Raw genomic sequence first — 15,051 nt, 5'->3', positions numbered from 1 at the left:
TGTCAAGATATTGTTGTGGCTGAATGGATACTCTCCTTTTGAGCACTGAGAGACCTGTGAAAATGTGAAATCAGAATATTCCACTTCTGTCCTCAACTTCTGTCTCAAACTTCCACCAGACTCTGAGCCTGTTGATTTTTCAAACAAAGCAAGTTGTTTTTTCAAACAAAAGGGTGATACTAACTAAGAGAATGTAGAAAGATATTTCATCAAATAGGCATTAATGGCATTCTTGTTGCACGTAAGGAAGCCCCTGGCCTCAGGAATTTATAGTCCCAAATTCAGTGATAAAAAATACAGTGATAAAAAAAAAAACAGGACCCACAGAACAGTGAAGACAGTACATTTAAAAAATAAAGCATTACATGAGAAATTAATATTCAAATTAAAAGCAAATGAATGAGGTCAAAATCTCCCAAGTTTCAAAGGAGACTGGTCCACGACGGCCATCTGGGATGTCACTCTCCCCTCTTAAACTTGTTATGAAAGAAGCTTGTTAGAACTATGCACACTGGGCATTTAAATACATAGAAACTCCTCCTTAGACATTCCAGTGCTTGTTATATTTTGGAAAGGATCAGACTGACCAAGGAAAGTAAAAATATCTTTGGTAGACCAAGAAGGCAAGTTTCATAATCTATCTGAAAAGCATACAGGAGAGCTTAAATTCTGCATTTCTTGAGATTTCTCAAACTATTTAGTCCCATATGCTATTGCTTTTAGCCTAAGCAGAAGTTAGATATTTACGATATTTGGAAACTTGTTATCATTATCTTAATGATAAAGAGTGGCTAGAAGCCACCATCTATTGCAAATATGCACAGTAATGCTTATAAGTCTTTGGAGAGCATACATTTTAACACGTAATAAGCACCAGATGCAAATAATAAGCTTGAGAAGCTCATTCAGTAAGAACATAGAGCATATAGGAGGCATATATTTCTAATGTTGAATCATATCCTTAAATGTAAAAAATTAACATAATTAATAAAAATTAATGGTATTTATTTTGTTTTGAAGTAGAAGTAGATCGAAGTACTATTTACACTTTTAACTGCCAACTTTTATTTATCCCTTGTCAAAGTTTGCTTATGTGTCATTACTAGGGAAGGCTGTAATTTGATTTCTCTTATTTTATAGCTCCCTAAAAAATTCCTAGGGCATTATCTTTCATACTGTCTAAAAACAAATAAATAATTCTTGTGAGTTATTTTAATCCAAACTTTGAATGTTTTCTTTTTTTCTTTTGGTTTTGTTTTATAATGATTTTTATTTTTTCCATTATAACTGGTTTACAGTGTTCTGCCAATTTTCTACTATACAGCAAGGTGACCCAGTCATAGAAACATATATACATTCTTTTTTCTCACATTATCATGCTCCATCATAAGTGACTAGATACAGTTCCCAGGGCTATACAGCAGAATCTCATTGCTTATCCATTTATATGTTTTCTATACAAGTAAATCAGGACATATTTTCATACAAATTTAATGCATACTTCTACATAGGCCTAGTAGTTCCCAGATAAGTTACATTTGGTCTAAAGAAGAAAGATCTTATTCCTGAGATTCTGCAGATAATGTGACTAGCATTTGCTATTGATGCAATAGCTTGTAGTGCTATAGACTAACCAATCAGAAACTAAAAGTGTGTGAAGAATCAACCTTTCCTTGTAAATATCTAGAACACGGAAGCAAAGAAGGAAATCAAAGATTTTTCTCAGTGTCTCCTTTTTTTAAATAGTTATTTGATTACAATAGGCTAACTTGTATGTAATGCTAAGATGTCACTGACAATTTATTGAGGTCATGAGGTCGAGATTTTTCCTATGACATAACAGATTAATAATATATTTACTCTGCTTCATGGTATCTAAATCTCCTGACTTTCCGCCTAGATCAAACTAGGTGGGCAAGCTTACAAGGCTGACTTTCCACCTAGACCAAAGAAAGTTTCCACTTTTGCATGTGAATGAGACCTGAAACACTTATAAACAACACAGTAGTATGTTGTTGCTTCTCTGTATGTTGAATCAAACAAGAACCCTTTCCTGACATTTAAAGGGTTAAGGGAAAGTTAGTGTGACCAATTCTGGCTACATTAAGTCCATTAGGCGTGCCATCACACTTGTTTTCCAGATGCCAGTCACAGGAATGTTTTTCCAATTCACCATTTAACTCTCAAAATCAGCTCTTAGAGTTGGTCAAATTCCTCCTACTTCTGCAGGTTCCCAAATCCCACCGACTAAGGTTAAAGTTTGCATCTTAGCTCCTATTCTGCAGACTTCAAAATTAACACAGGATAATAAACAGAAGTTACATCCCTCAGCCCAGCTGGCAAAGGCTTATTTGCAGGGGGCCTCCAGCTACAGAGGCTGCTGACAAAACGTCTTCCTAGACATAAACAGGAAAGAGCAATACCTGTAGGACTTTGAGAAACGCAATCTTGATTTGACTCTTGCTGAGGGTCCTGGCACGACGGCTCCCCAAGGATCCCAAACAAAAGCCATTTGTAAGGAAGGTGCTAGGGAGGCCGGAGACAGCAGCAAGTCAGAGTGGGTGCAGGGACCTGGGGCTGGAAGGCTCCACATGGAGCAGGAGGCACTTGTGGCTGAGAGAGGGCATTCCCTCCGTACGCTGCTCTGTGCTGCCAGGGAGGTGGCGGGTGACCGAGGCAGGGCTGGAAGGATGGCTGGGACTTCTTGCTGCATGACACTTGCCCTTTGCTACAGAGCTTGCTTCACTCTGACCTTATCTCATCAAGAACATGAGAAACTCTCCCTGGCAAATGTGTTTTTAAATACAGCCCTGATTAAACAGCACATGCCACTCCTGGAAAGCAATACACACAGACACACACACACACACACACACACACTGTGAAAGGTACGCCTGAAGTCGGTGAACCTTTATATCAAGCATCAAGTTAAAAAAAAAAAGTAAACAGTGGTCCTCTGTTTAAGAAAAAGAAAAAAAAAGTAAAAAGTAAATATATGCCCATGATGGGGAAAATCCAACAGAGATTTACTACATCTCACACACCTAGCTGCCAAATACTATTTTTTTTACATCATCTTCTCTTAGCCACAGGGATGAACATCATTATTAGCAAACCTTGCACAAGGATTTAACGGTCTGGAAATACTAGCGCCTCCCTGCAAGTCAGTGTGTGAGGAAAACAGGCAGATCACTTTCAATGGTTTTGGCAGCTCTCCCCTCAAGGAGATACCGCGTCACCTTGGAGGGTGAGTTATAGTGCATGACTTGGACAACAGAGATCAATTTTCTTGCCCATTTTCTACTCCCCAGAAACATTTCTTAACTCTCTGATAAGTCCCGTGAAACAACCTTCTTTTAGATTACATAAGTGATGGAAGCCGCAGAGATTCGCCTGTTTTCCAGGTCCAGCACATCTCCATGAGGCATGCATTTCAAGATACGGTGCTCCGGGGGTCAGAGGACCACAATGCCGTCACTGGTCCTCTTCACCAAGGGCTATTCAATGTTAACAAGGCGGCATAATTCCATCAGTCTCTGTCCAAATACTGCCCCGCCAGTGACCTCAACTGTAAACCAAGGCAGAACTCCACTTCCCCAGGATAAGATTAGAGGGGCCTGGAGTGCCTGACAGTGACTTAACCCCCTCTGAACTGGACAAAACTGACCTACCGCTGAGCCTGGTGAACTTCACCACATCTGCTAAATTTTGAGACCGCCCCCTCCCGAATAGCCCAATTCATGTCTCATATACCCAAGGGGGCCAAATTATTCCTGTAGTTTCTGTCAAACCTCAAGTCAGTATACCTGGCCCTTCTTTTCCTAACAGCATCCAGCACACCAGGGGTTCTTGAGAATGCTACATGCTCTGTATCAGCTTTGAGAATGAGTAACTGAAAACATTTTTACAGGTTTCAACTCTTTGCTATCTGACAGATGGGCTGAAAGAGTGAGTGACAGCTGACTGAATGGTGGCAACCTTGCAGGATCCAAGAGTTCAAAAATAAACACATTCTCTCTGAATCATCTAGCAATATTTTAATGCTTTGCCAATGATACCTTTTGGCTTCTGAATATGGATTCCCATTTCAAAGACCAAGACCAGTGGTCACCCTCCTGGTATTCTTTGAAAGAGAAGGTACCCATACCTACACCAGTCTGCCTGTGTTGGTTTATGAAACTCCACTATCAGAACTTCATTCCATGATTATATTCCATTTCCAAGGCAGGGCAGCTCTTGGGAAATCCAAACATTCCTGGCAGAGTCAACACAGAGCTGAATAACTTGGTGTTTAGGAGAATGGTTTCATATGAGGCTGCAGCTAGACAATGCAAGAAAACTGGGAGTCTGGGTGAGAAGGGGGGATGTCCCTGAAAACTTGAAGGGGGAGCAGATTAGTGTTAAGCGGGGGAGTCGGGTGGACACAGAGACAGACAAGAGAACAGAAGGCTAAGCACTGGCTAAGATTCACTACTGTCACCTTCCGTGCAATACAAAGCTCTCATTTCATCTGGTGGCATTTCAAAGTTTGTAGGTCAAATAGCATCATTAGTTTTTAAAAATGAAAGCTGCAGTCCAAATACACAACATTGGAAGCAGAAAATACTGCTTGTGTTGTTATCCCAATTGCACTTGTCATGGCAAGATGGACCCCATCTTCCCAGGTAGGCTAAAACCACCAACAGGCACTTTGATAACACTTGTCTTTATCCATACCAATTTACATTCTGAAAAGAAGGTTCTGTTAATTGATACCTGTCTGATAAAATGTAAGGGCATAATAATAATGCAGAATGAAAATATTACAGATCTAAAAGAAATGTTCTTTGAAGGAGATGCAAAGTTGTCTTTAGGGTTGTTCAGCTCTATGTCAACTCTGCCAGGAATGTTTGCATTTATTTTTCGGTATTGCCAAAACATTTCTTTTTTGCCCCCCTCTGCTTCTTGAAAGCAGACATCGAGAATAGTTAAGCAAGACAAAGACAATGGAACTATAAATGTGAAATGATGACCACAAAAATGGAAACTTTGGTCCTTTTTCCTAATGTGAAATTGGATGAAGACATAGAAGTCTCTGTCAATGTTAAAGTTATTTCTCCTTAAATTACTTACCACCCTCCTTCTCATTTCTTCTTTACACTTAAGAATAATCCCCCTTAGGTTACCAGGTCTCAGTAAGGTCACAAAAATAAGTTATTTCTTTCTGAGATTAATTATAAGCAAAGTTAAGCCTTGATTTCAAGTATAAACATTAACATTATTTTGAAGGTCTGACTAATACTTCAGAGACATGAGAATTTAGACAATTGGAAAAAAAAATTTTTATTTAAAATAAGCTGTTTGCTAAAATGAACTTTTTTCCCAATTCTTTTTCTCCACATCCTCAACATATGGAAGTACCTGGGCTAGGGATTGAATCTGAGCGGTAACTGCAACCTGCACCAAAGCTGCAGCAACACTGTATTTTTATCCAGGCTGGGGTTCAAACCCAGAGCTCTGCAACAATCCAAGCCACTGCAGTCAGATCCTTAACCCACTGTGCCACAGCAGGAACTCCACTAAGATGAACTTTGGCTGTCATTTACGTTTCAAGCAGCTGTCTATAACTTTCACTGCACATGTATCAAAGGGTAGAAAAGGAAGTAGAAAATCTTTTGAATATTTTAATCTCTTTCATATTGGTAAACATTTATTTTCCAAAATTAGTTTTAAGAAAAGCATGATTGAATGTCCTATCCCTCAGATAAACTCTTCGTTTGCAAGCTGGAAACTAAACTCACCTGTCAGAGAAAACCAGATTCTGAAATCTAAACTTTGCCTCCACCCAAATTTGTTTTGTTTTGTTTTGTTTTGTTTCGTTTTTGTCTTTTAGGGTGACGCCCTCTGCATATGGAGGTTCCTAGGCTAGGAATCAAATAGCAGCAGCAGCTGCCAGCCTACACCACAGCCACATGGGATCCAAGCCACGTTTTCAACCTACACCACAGCTCATGGCAACTGCCGGATCCTTAACCCACTGAGCAAGGCTAGGGATCAAACCTCCATCCTTACGGATACTAGTCAGGTTTGTCACCACTGCTCCACGATGGGAACTCCCACCCAAATGTTTCCACTTAATTCCTAACCTCACTAAAAATCTCAATAAAACGCCCGCCATCTGCCAATAGCATAGATCTTCTGAACAGCTCTAAATAAGGCATCTCTGCATCTCAAACATTTTGGGATTTTGGTTCTAAGATTCCAGATGTTAAAATAGCAAGTTTGGAGTTTGTTGTCCTACATAGAAATTCAGAATTTCCTTTGCAGGAGATCACAATTGTGAATCAAATCTGAAAATCCCAAATTTAAAAGTAGGAAAGTTTAAACATAAGCCACATAAGCATTTATTTACACACCAAGTACTGACAGGTGAAAGGGGAAGGTTTGAGCTAAACTTCAGAGAAACCAAGAGTTACATTAGTGGGGTTGCATAGTGTTGAAATACATTGCCTCAGGAAACCAGAGCAGCCAGAGATAATATGGGTTCAGGATAATGCCATATTTTGAAATAGTTGCTGATTGCAAACTCAAAGGCAGCAGAAGTTAACAACTTCATTTCATTTATCATTTCATTTTCATGCTATCTAATAACAATAGTTTCCATTAATAGTTTCATTACAATTCCATTTTCAGGGTGATCTGTTGCAAAAGAGTGTGCTGAAAAGAAATTTAATAACCAGACTGTGTGCTTCTGAAAACTTACTCATTCACTATAAATACTTGTGGTTTAAACAAGGCCTTCATTACATTAATACAGTATCATAATCGACTATCAATTATTACTCCAAATGGAAATGCAAAATAATGCTAACATTTTCTTTGAATTGCTATCTTTGAAAGCATTCAGATAGTCATTCTAAATCATATATGTGTTTACTTAATTTAGTGGTCAATTATCCCATGTTCTGAAACTGTTCTGAGGGCAAATATTTTTTATAAACTGTAACCCCATAGAGTAATAACAGAATTCATGATACCCCATAGTCTTAAGAGCATTAAGAAAACATATTTTGTGTTTTAAGCTACTTCAAATGCATGCTCTATTCATATATGTTTAAGAAAACACAAAAAAGAAAATGTAATTAAAGAGCTAAAATTATTAAGATATAGAATAAAATACATGACAAGAGGTATGATTAAATATAAGAACAAAATATAAATAAAACTGGATTGTGAATCAAAATGCTTTGCTATACACTTAAGGTTTCGATCTACATGTTTTAGGAATGTTTTGGCAATTTGGAAGATAATTAAGTCAAGCCTTTTCTTTCCAATAAGGTACTGAGTTCTTTCTAAACACTTGAGTAAATGAAGTTGAGGGAAAGAAATTAGAGAGGAAGAAATGAGAAGGAAGGGACACACTCTATGTTTCTCAAGCATCTAGGAAGTGACAGACAAAGTCCCAGGAAACTTTTTAAGGAGTCAACAGGAAATGAAATTAATATAGGCTAATGACTTGACATAAAGAACTAAAAATGGCATTTTAAAATGTGTGTCAAAGTCTTCTACGGTCAGTACATGTTTATCTAATTTTTTGTGTATGAAGATTTTAAAAGCCAGAACACTTTTCTTTCTAATATTGTACTCGTAATTGCAGACTGAAAAACATCCTCCTTAGCTGTTGACTGGTGAAGGGGTGGATACAGAGCTTCATCTTGAAAACTACTTCCTCCAGGAAGCCTTCTCTGCTTTCCCAGGCCAAGGGATGCATCCACAGCCCTCTGCACTTCCTCTTTGTCACTGTCTGCACATTTGTAATTACTTTTTCAATGCCTGGCTTCCTTGACAGACCTAAATACCATGAGAACATAAATGGTGTCTGCTTTCCCACTGCCTCTCCAGGGCCTAGCAAAATAAATAAGCCATAATAATTCTCTTTAATGAACAAGTAAATCAATCATCTCAAGACTTCTTAAAAATAAGATGCATTATATTCTTTTAAGTTCCTAAATAGGAGCAACTGAGTTTACCAAGTGTAATTTAGGTGGGATTTAGCTATTTTCTCTCTCCTTAGAGGCCCCCTCTGACAAAGCAACAACTGTAGCAATCAATTAAAATAAAATAAAAATAACAAAACCAGAATAACCACTGTCACTGTTAGTTCCAAATGAATACAGGCCTGTCACCAGATTTTCTTCTTTTTTAATGAAATATCATTGAGCAAGTATTTCGGGGAAGTCCTAGTAGGGGAAAAAGAGCCACAGTAACACAATGAACTTGCTATATGACCTTGAGCACTGTTGCCTGACCTTGCTAAGTTCGGCATCTTATCCAAATGAGAACCACTGCAAAGAGTTTCTGAGAGGAATGAATAGGGTAATTTATATAAAAGCATTGGGAAAATGCCACCCCAAATTTTAGGTAATGCTATTAATATTGGTAAGCTTTTAGGGGAACTAGGACAACTATTTTCCATACTGTTAGAAACATTTCCAGTTAAGAATTGTTCTCTAAAATGGTCACTGTGTGAGCATGGTAAGTAAGCATACCCTTTAACCAGTTTCAGAAGCGTATCAATCTTCAGTTTTAAAGGTTTCTTTTTCTTTTTCCTATTTGAAATCTTTTTATTCTAAATGTGTAAGGATAGACTATCAAGCTATTATATTTAAAGGTTAATCCTATAGCAAAAACTTAATGTTTTATTTGCAGATCAAAAACCTTCTACTGGTTCTGTTTATAAGAACTGCAAAAAAAATTAAGTGGCACAGGATTCTCCTAAAGTTAGATAATGGAATTTTTCTCAATTGTTCATAATCCTGGGCTTCACCTAAATATAGAAACATTACCATTTATTTTGTGAAAACTTATGGGATCCTGAAGACAGGTTGTTTAACTGGAAAAGCATTTGCAGCCCTGATTCCAACTCATGCTGTTCTCCTTGTTGACTATGCACCATATAAGGGCAGAAATGGCCTCTTTCAGTTTTTTAAAACTATGTTAAAAAACAAGGAAAGCAGTGATGGAATGACCAGGCTGAGACACATAATTGCTCCCTCAGGAGAAAGGAAAAAAAGACCCCAAATACCATGAATCTCTAAATAACAACAATCTCATGCTTTCAACTTTGGCACTGTGAATTTTTTTCCATGACAGTGTTCAATATCTCACTAAATGTGGATATCTATTTATTGGAGTCAATATTCACAACCTTTCCCATTCCTGGACACTTAACGCTGACCCGCCACCCCCAGACCCCCTTCCTCACCCTGACATTCCCCATGCACTGACTGGTTCTGTGAAGCAAACATCATCAGAGGGTCAGGGTACTTTTCTCACCCCCTATTTTACATGATAATATCTACCACTTACTTGATATTTATTGTGTAATAATTGCTTCACATGAGTTACATTATCCTCACAATAATAAAGCCATGAGCTTATCGTAGTTTTATTCTGTTTTCCAGCTAAGGAAATGGAGGCTTAAAAAAAAGGAATTTGCTCCTACGATCACATAGCCAATGAGGGGCAGATCTGAGGTTAAAATTGAGGTCCTTCCGATTGTAAAACCTATGCAGCTAACCAGTTTATCCCTAGACGATAAGTGAGCTAAGGAATGAATGAGGGCAGGCCCCTTTCTTTGGAGAGTTAAATCCTGGAGGAAGTTTTGGATTATCACAGAAGGAAGAGATAACAGGTACAATAGTTATATAATCTGAGTTAGTCTAACCAACTTGCTGTCACCATTTTATCGATGACAAATCTGAGGTTCAGAGAGGTTAAGTCACTTGGCCGACATCACAAAGTTAATATATGACAGAGATATGAGTCCAACTCAGTGTTGCCTACGTCAAATCTTGTCTCTGTTAGTTTACCTAAACTCTTTAAATTCTCAGTTCCATGGACAAGACTGGTCTTTGGGTCTGAGGTGGGGCTGAGGCTGTAGGTAGGGGCTGAGTGGGCTCAACTATGATAACCAGACAGACAGGCAGAGAGAGAGGAGGCCTGTCAGTATTTAATAAGGCTTGAGAGAAAAGTGATAATATGTCAGTGTTTGTACCACTGGGTATTGCTTTACATGTTTCCCTCTGTGTATTTTAAATAGAAGAGACATATAAATACTTTTCAGTCCATCCAACCAATGGCAGTAATTCACTAGGAGCTAAAATAGAAATCTGGGTGAAAGAAAACAGACCTTATTTGTGTTTGTTCTGTAACAGGATGCATGCAATTTATGGTACCACTTTCTACCTGTCCCTCAAAACCACCCAAGAACTTTATAACAGGATTTTTACATACAATCAGGCTATTGATAAGGCAAGAGGGCAAGTTCCGGCTCTTGCTTCCACCTCTAATTTTACTTCTATTGGTTCAGTGGAGTTAAGTGACTTTCCCAACTCTGTTTAAGTGGTAAATAAAGAGACCTTGAGTAAACCCCTGGCTTACTTCTAAATTTTAGAAAATAAGCCATTTCTAAAAAAGGGAGTTCCTCAATTAAACTTATTATTTTGAAAATGTAGAAGCAAATCTGAGAGGAGACAGTTGTTATTTCATTGTTTGGGTGATATTTATGGAAAAACATATATAATTAATGAGAAGATGAGTTTTGAGACGAATGACATTAAAAACAAGTCAAGTAAGATATTTTTGGTAAAATATCTTTCACTAAAAGCACCCAGCCCATGGAAAACACCTCTCCTCTGACAGTCTAGTCTTAATATTATGTCAAACTGGGAGGCAGGCAGGAGAGAGACACTTACAAAGAAGCTCTTACTTTACGCCTAGCTCTGGATGTGGGTCTAAGTCATACAAAAGAAGTAGCTATGGATACAAAAGAAAAATGGTCCCTCTTTATGGAGTCCTGTGACTGGGAAAATGTCTCATCTCCTAAGAACATCTCTGTAACCTCAGCTGGTTAGCAATTTCTCAATAAAATGTATCAAGATTGCTCACAACATTAAAGCAGACTAACTGTCCCTTGGTATTTGTCTTTTACAAATAAAGGGGAAAAAAGAATGCTATAAATAGGGCAATCAGCCCAAAAATATTCCAGAATGAGCTGAGTCGATAATGTCAAAAACACAAACTTGATGAGGCATTTAAAATTTGTTTCAGAAAAAAAATGTAGACTATGGTTCTTGCCTTATCAAAAAGAGATTATTTTCCAAAATAGTATTATGAAAATTTTCAAAATTTCAGAAAAGTTGGAAGAATTTTATAGTGTACACCTGTGTAGCCGTAACAGTTAAGAGCTTACTTCATAACAGGGGGTTATAACATTGGACATAAGCAATGAGAACTGCATTGTTAAAATGAGATTCACCTGAATGCTACATATGGCTTGTACATTATGTTGAACCTACATGGTTCTACCCTTTCATACTGAGTCTACTTAAAAGGTGGACTTTGTATAGTCAAAGACAATGTGTTTTTTCTATGTAACATAAATACCATAATACATTTGTTGTTAGCCACACAGGAAGTCCAATACCATAACACATTTGAATTCCTAAATCTGATTAACAAAAGTAAATTAATGATTACAAAGTTAATCTTAGGAGTTCTCGTTGTGGCTCAGTGGTAATGAATCTGACTAGCACCCATAAGGACCCTGGTTTGATTCCTGATTTGATCTCTCAGTGGGTTAAGGATCTGGCATTGCCATGAGCAGTGTAGGTCGCAGACCCAGCTCCAATCCCGAGTTGCTGGGGCTGTGGTGCAGGCTGGCAATTGTGGCTCCCATTTGACCCCTAGCCTGGGAACTTCCATATGCTGTGGGTGTGGCCCTATAAAAAAAAAAGACAAAAAACCTCCACCAAAAAACCAAAGTTAATGTTAAATATCTGCTAAAGAGTATGAATTATCAAAAGCAATATGTTTTAAATGATAAAAGCTATGAATCATGAGGTTTTATTCCACTTTAGTCCTAGGTAATATGTTTTCTGAATTGTCTTATACAAGGTAATTAGTAAACTATGAGTTCAGTCAGATGATTAGGAATGGGATGATTGGGAATATTATATAGTTACTGATATTGTACAAAATAGTCTATAAAATCTATGAATCAGGAGCTTTTTGTTTCTTTTGTTGTTGTTGTTTTTTCTTTTCAGGGTTGCACCTGCAGCATATGGAAGTTTCTGGGCTAGAGGTTGAATCATAGCCTAAGGCACAGCCACAGCAATGGGAGATCTAAGCCACGGTTGCGACCTACACCATAGCTCACAGCAACACTGGATCCTTAAAGCACCGAGCAAGGCCAGGGACCAAACCCGTGTCCTCATGTCCTCATGGATACTAGTCGGGTTTGCTGCCACTGAATGATAATGGGAGTTGTTTCAGTAAGTGGGAACTTTTGTTTTTCTCAGGGTTTTATTTTTTGTTTCCTTTTGTTATATTTTATATTTTTTTAATTTTAATTTTTTTTTTTAATTTCATGGCTGCACCTGTGGCATATGGAAATTCCCAGGCCACATTCCTCAGGGGTTGAATCTGAGCCACAGCTACAACCCACACCACAAATGCAACATATGCCATACCTGCAGCAATACTGGATCCTTTTACTCCTTGCACTGCACTGGGGATCAAACCTGTGCCTCTGCATCGAGCTGAGCCACTGCAGTCAGATTCTTAACCCACCACACCGCAGCAGGAACTACATCTTATATTTTTAAATGAATATTATATAGATGTTAAGCCTATTTTGTTATGGATAAGAGACTCTATTTTGTTAAAAAAAAAGAGAGAGAGAGAGAAAATTTTAATATCAATGAATATTTTTCACCTACTATTTCTGATGTGCATATAGAAAAAGCTTTGCTCCCTTCTCAGCAATCTGAGATGCAGGTCAAGGTCAAATGACATCACAAGAGTGACAGAAGAAACCTAATTTTAGTCTCCATGAAACCAAAGAACTCATACAAATAATTACTAAACACTCTTAGCACATGTTTGGAGTTGGATACTTGAAAAGAATCCAATCAAGGAGGAATGAGTACTGCACAGTCATGGCAGAGGCCTTGGCTCTCGGGTGCTCCGAGGACTCCGAGGACTGTGGAACATCTCGGATCCAGAGGAACAGCTCTTCAGGTACACTTAAGGATGTGTATTTGCAATGTTACTATTACCATCCCAGCAGTTCAGGGAAAAAAGCAAATACAGACAAAAAAGCATATAGCGGTATTTTCAAGAAGATATCACTGTTAATACTAATTAATGTTAATATTAATATCACTGCTAATACTAATGTTAGTATTAATATCACTGTTAATACTTTGTTTAAAAGTGCATTATAAAGTACATATATGTATGTATGTATGTGTATATATATACACACACAGATATAATATAGATACACACACAATGGAATACTATTTAGCCACGACAAAGAAGGAAATCTTGCCATTTGCAACAACATGGGTAGGCCTTGAGCACATCCCATTAAAGTAAAATAAATCAGACAGAGAAGACAAATACTATATGATGTCATTATATGTGGAATCTAAAAAAGTTGAGCTGGTGAAAATAGAGAGTAACGTGGGGGTTATCAGGAGGTGGGGGTGGGGAAACAGGAAAGATGTTTAAGGGTACAAATTTGTAACTAGTAGCTAAATAAATCCTGGAGATCTGATTCACAGTATAGTGACTATAGATAAAAATATTGTATTAGAAACACCAAACTTGATAAGAGACTAGATCTTAACTAGTCCCATGACAAAAAAGAAATAATTACATGACAAGATAGAGGTGCATTATAAATTACTAATACTAAATAGAATCTAGGTACTCCTGAAAAGCATTTATCAGTTAAAACCAATTTAAAAATACACACCAAAATACTGACAGTGTTATTTCTGGGTATTAGGATCACAGACCTTTTTAAACATTCTTTTCTATATAATATTCAAATTTTTATATTACTTTTATAATTAGATAAAACTAAATATGTGTTCCTAAAAACTTGAATGGTCAAATTTCCTTTCTCCCACCAGAAGTGTTAAGTTTTCAGTTTGATTAAATTACAACCGAAGGTCATGAATAAAAAGTCTGAATTCATGTTAAATTAAACATGTCTCATAGTTTACACATTGCTGAGATGTTAAAGGGTCAGAAAGAGAACTGCAGGGAAGCCAGAAGCATATACATATTTAACACCTAGGATGGTATAATTTGAAATCAAATTAGAAGCAGTGGGATGTAATCTGCAGACATTTAACTGGAAAACACAGAGCAGTCTGCTTCCTGGAGGTAGGAAAGCCATGGTTAGAGAAAAAGCAAAAAGAGAAAGAGACCAAGCTCTTTGAGAAGGTGACTTCATGCCCATCTGCAAGGAAATTCTTTGAAAAGAGCTAGATGAATGCAGAGCTCCCCCTTGTGAAGAGAAGATTTCAGCACAGTCCCTTCACCCAAAGAGCCAAGAGCTTCAACTAGACCTACAGGGCTTTGCTTAGCTTTCGTCATCTGAGGACTGACTTTCAAACCTTATGGAGGATGCATATGTGGGTGTGGGCAATTCCCCGCCTTGATATCCTATTTCTCTATTATTAAATGTGTACATAAATATTCCACGTGCTTGTGCTTCTTAATGGTAATGTTTTAAAAAGGACTTCCCCGATACGGGAAATCAGCATCCGTGTTTGCCACCTGTGCTCTCTTGCTCTGATCAATACTGTTTCTCCATTTGACAAAAGGAAATTTGAATATTGAAAATTAGAGACTGTATTAAAATTAATTGCTATATCTTCATCTTAAAAATATAGAACCACTTATTATAAAATGCCAGTATGAGTATGAGGGTCATTTGGAAATGTATAAGCCACCTAAAACTTTACATGATAGTGACTGATAAAAATATTACCATTTTAGTCACGTGAGACTTAGCGACATTTTTATGTGCTTGAATTAGCTCTGTAATTAGAATAAAGACCTTATTCGTGTAAATTATTCCACTATTTACAATGATCCGGATAACTGCTCCGCAGGAAATATTAAATCCTGGATACTTCCTGCAAAGGTGAAAATGAAATTACTCTAGAATGTGATACAATGTACGCAAGAGAAGTTGCGTTTTATCTGGCA

General features: G+C 37.5%; 1 protein-coding gene across 5 annotated transcripts in view; it reads right to left on the bottom strand.

The window, feature by feature from the left end:
- The window catches only part of PDE4D (phosphodiesterase 4D), a 1,473,810-nt gene that overhangs the window by 355,746 nt on the left and 1,103,013 nt on the right, over positions 1–15,051 (bottom strand). The window contains exon 1 of one of the 5 annotated variants that reach the window (XM_047755949.1): positions 2,424–2,756. The exons of the other annotated variants lie outside the window; for them this stretch is intronic. Coding sequence (XP_047611905.1) covers positions 2,424–2,713 — 290 coding nt within the window. The 5' untranslated portion in view covers positions 2,714–2,756. Of the gene's footprint in view, positions 1–2,423; positions 2,757–15,051 lie in introns of those variants that run through there. 5 annotated transcript variants of the gene reach the window in all.

The sequence above is a fragment of the Phacochoerus africanus genome, chromosome 1, assembly GCF_016906955.1.
Source record: "Phacochoerus africanus isolate WHEZ1 chromosome 1, ROS_Pafr_v1, whole genome shotgun sequence".
In the NCBI taxonomy this organism is placed as follows: Eukaryota; Metazoa; Chordata; class Mammalia; order Artiodactyla; family Suidae; genus Phacochoerus; species Phacochoerus africanus.
Note: the sequence above shows the minus strand (reverse complement) of the source record. Positions and strands in the feature narration are given on the sequence as shown.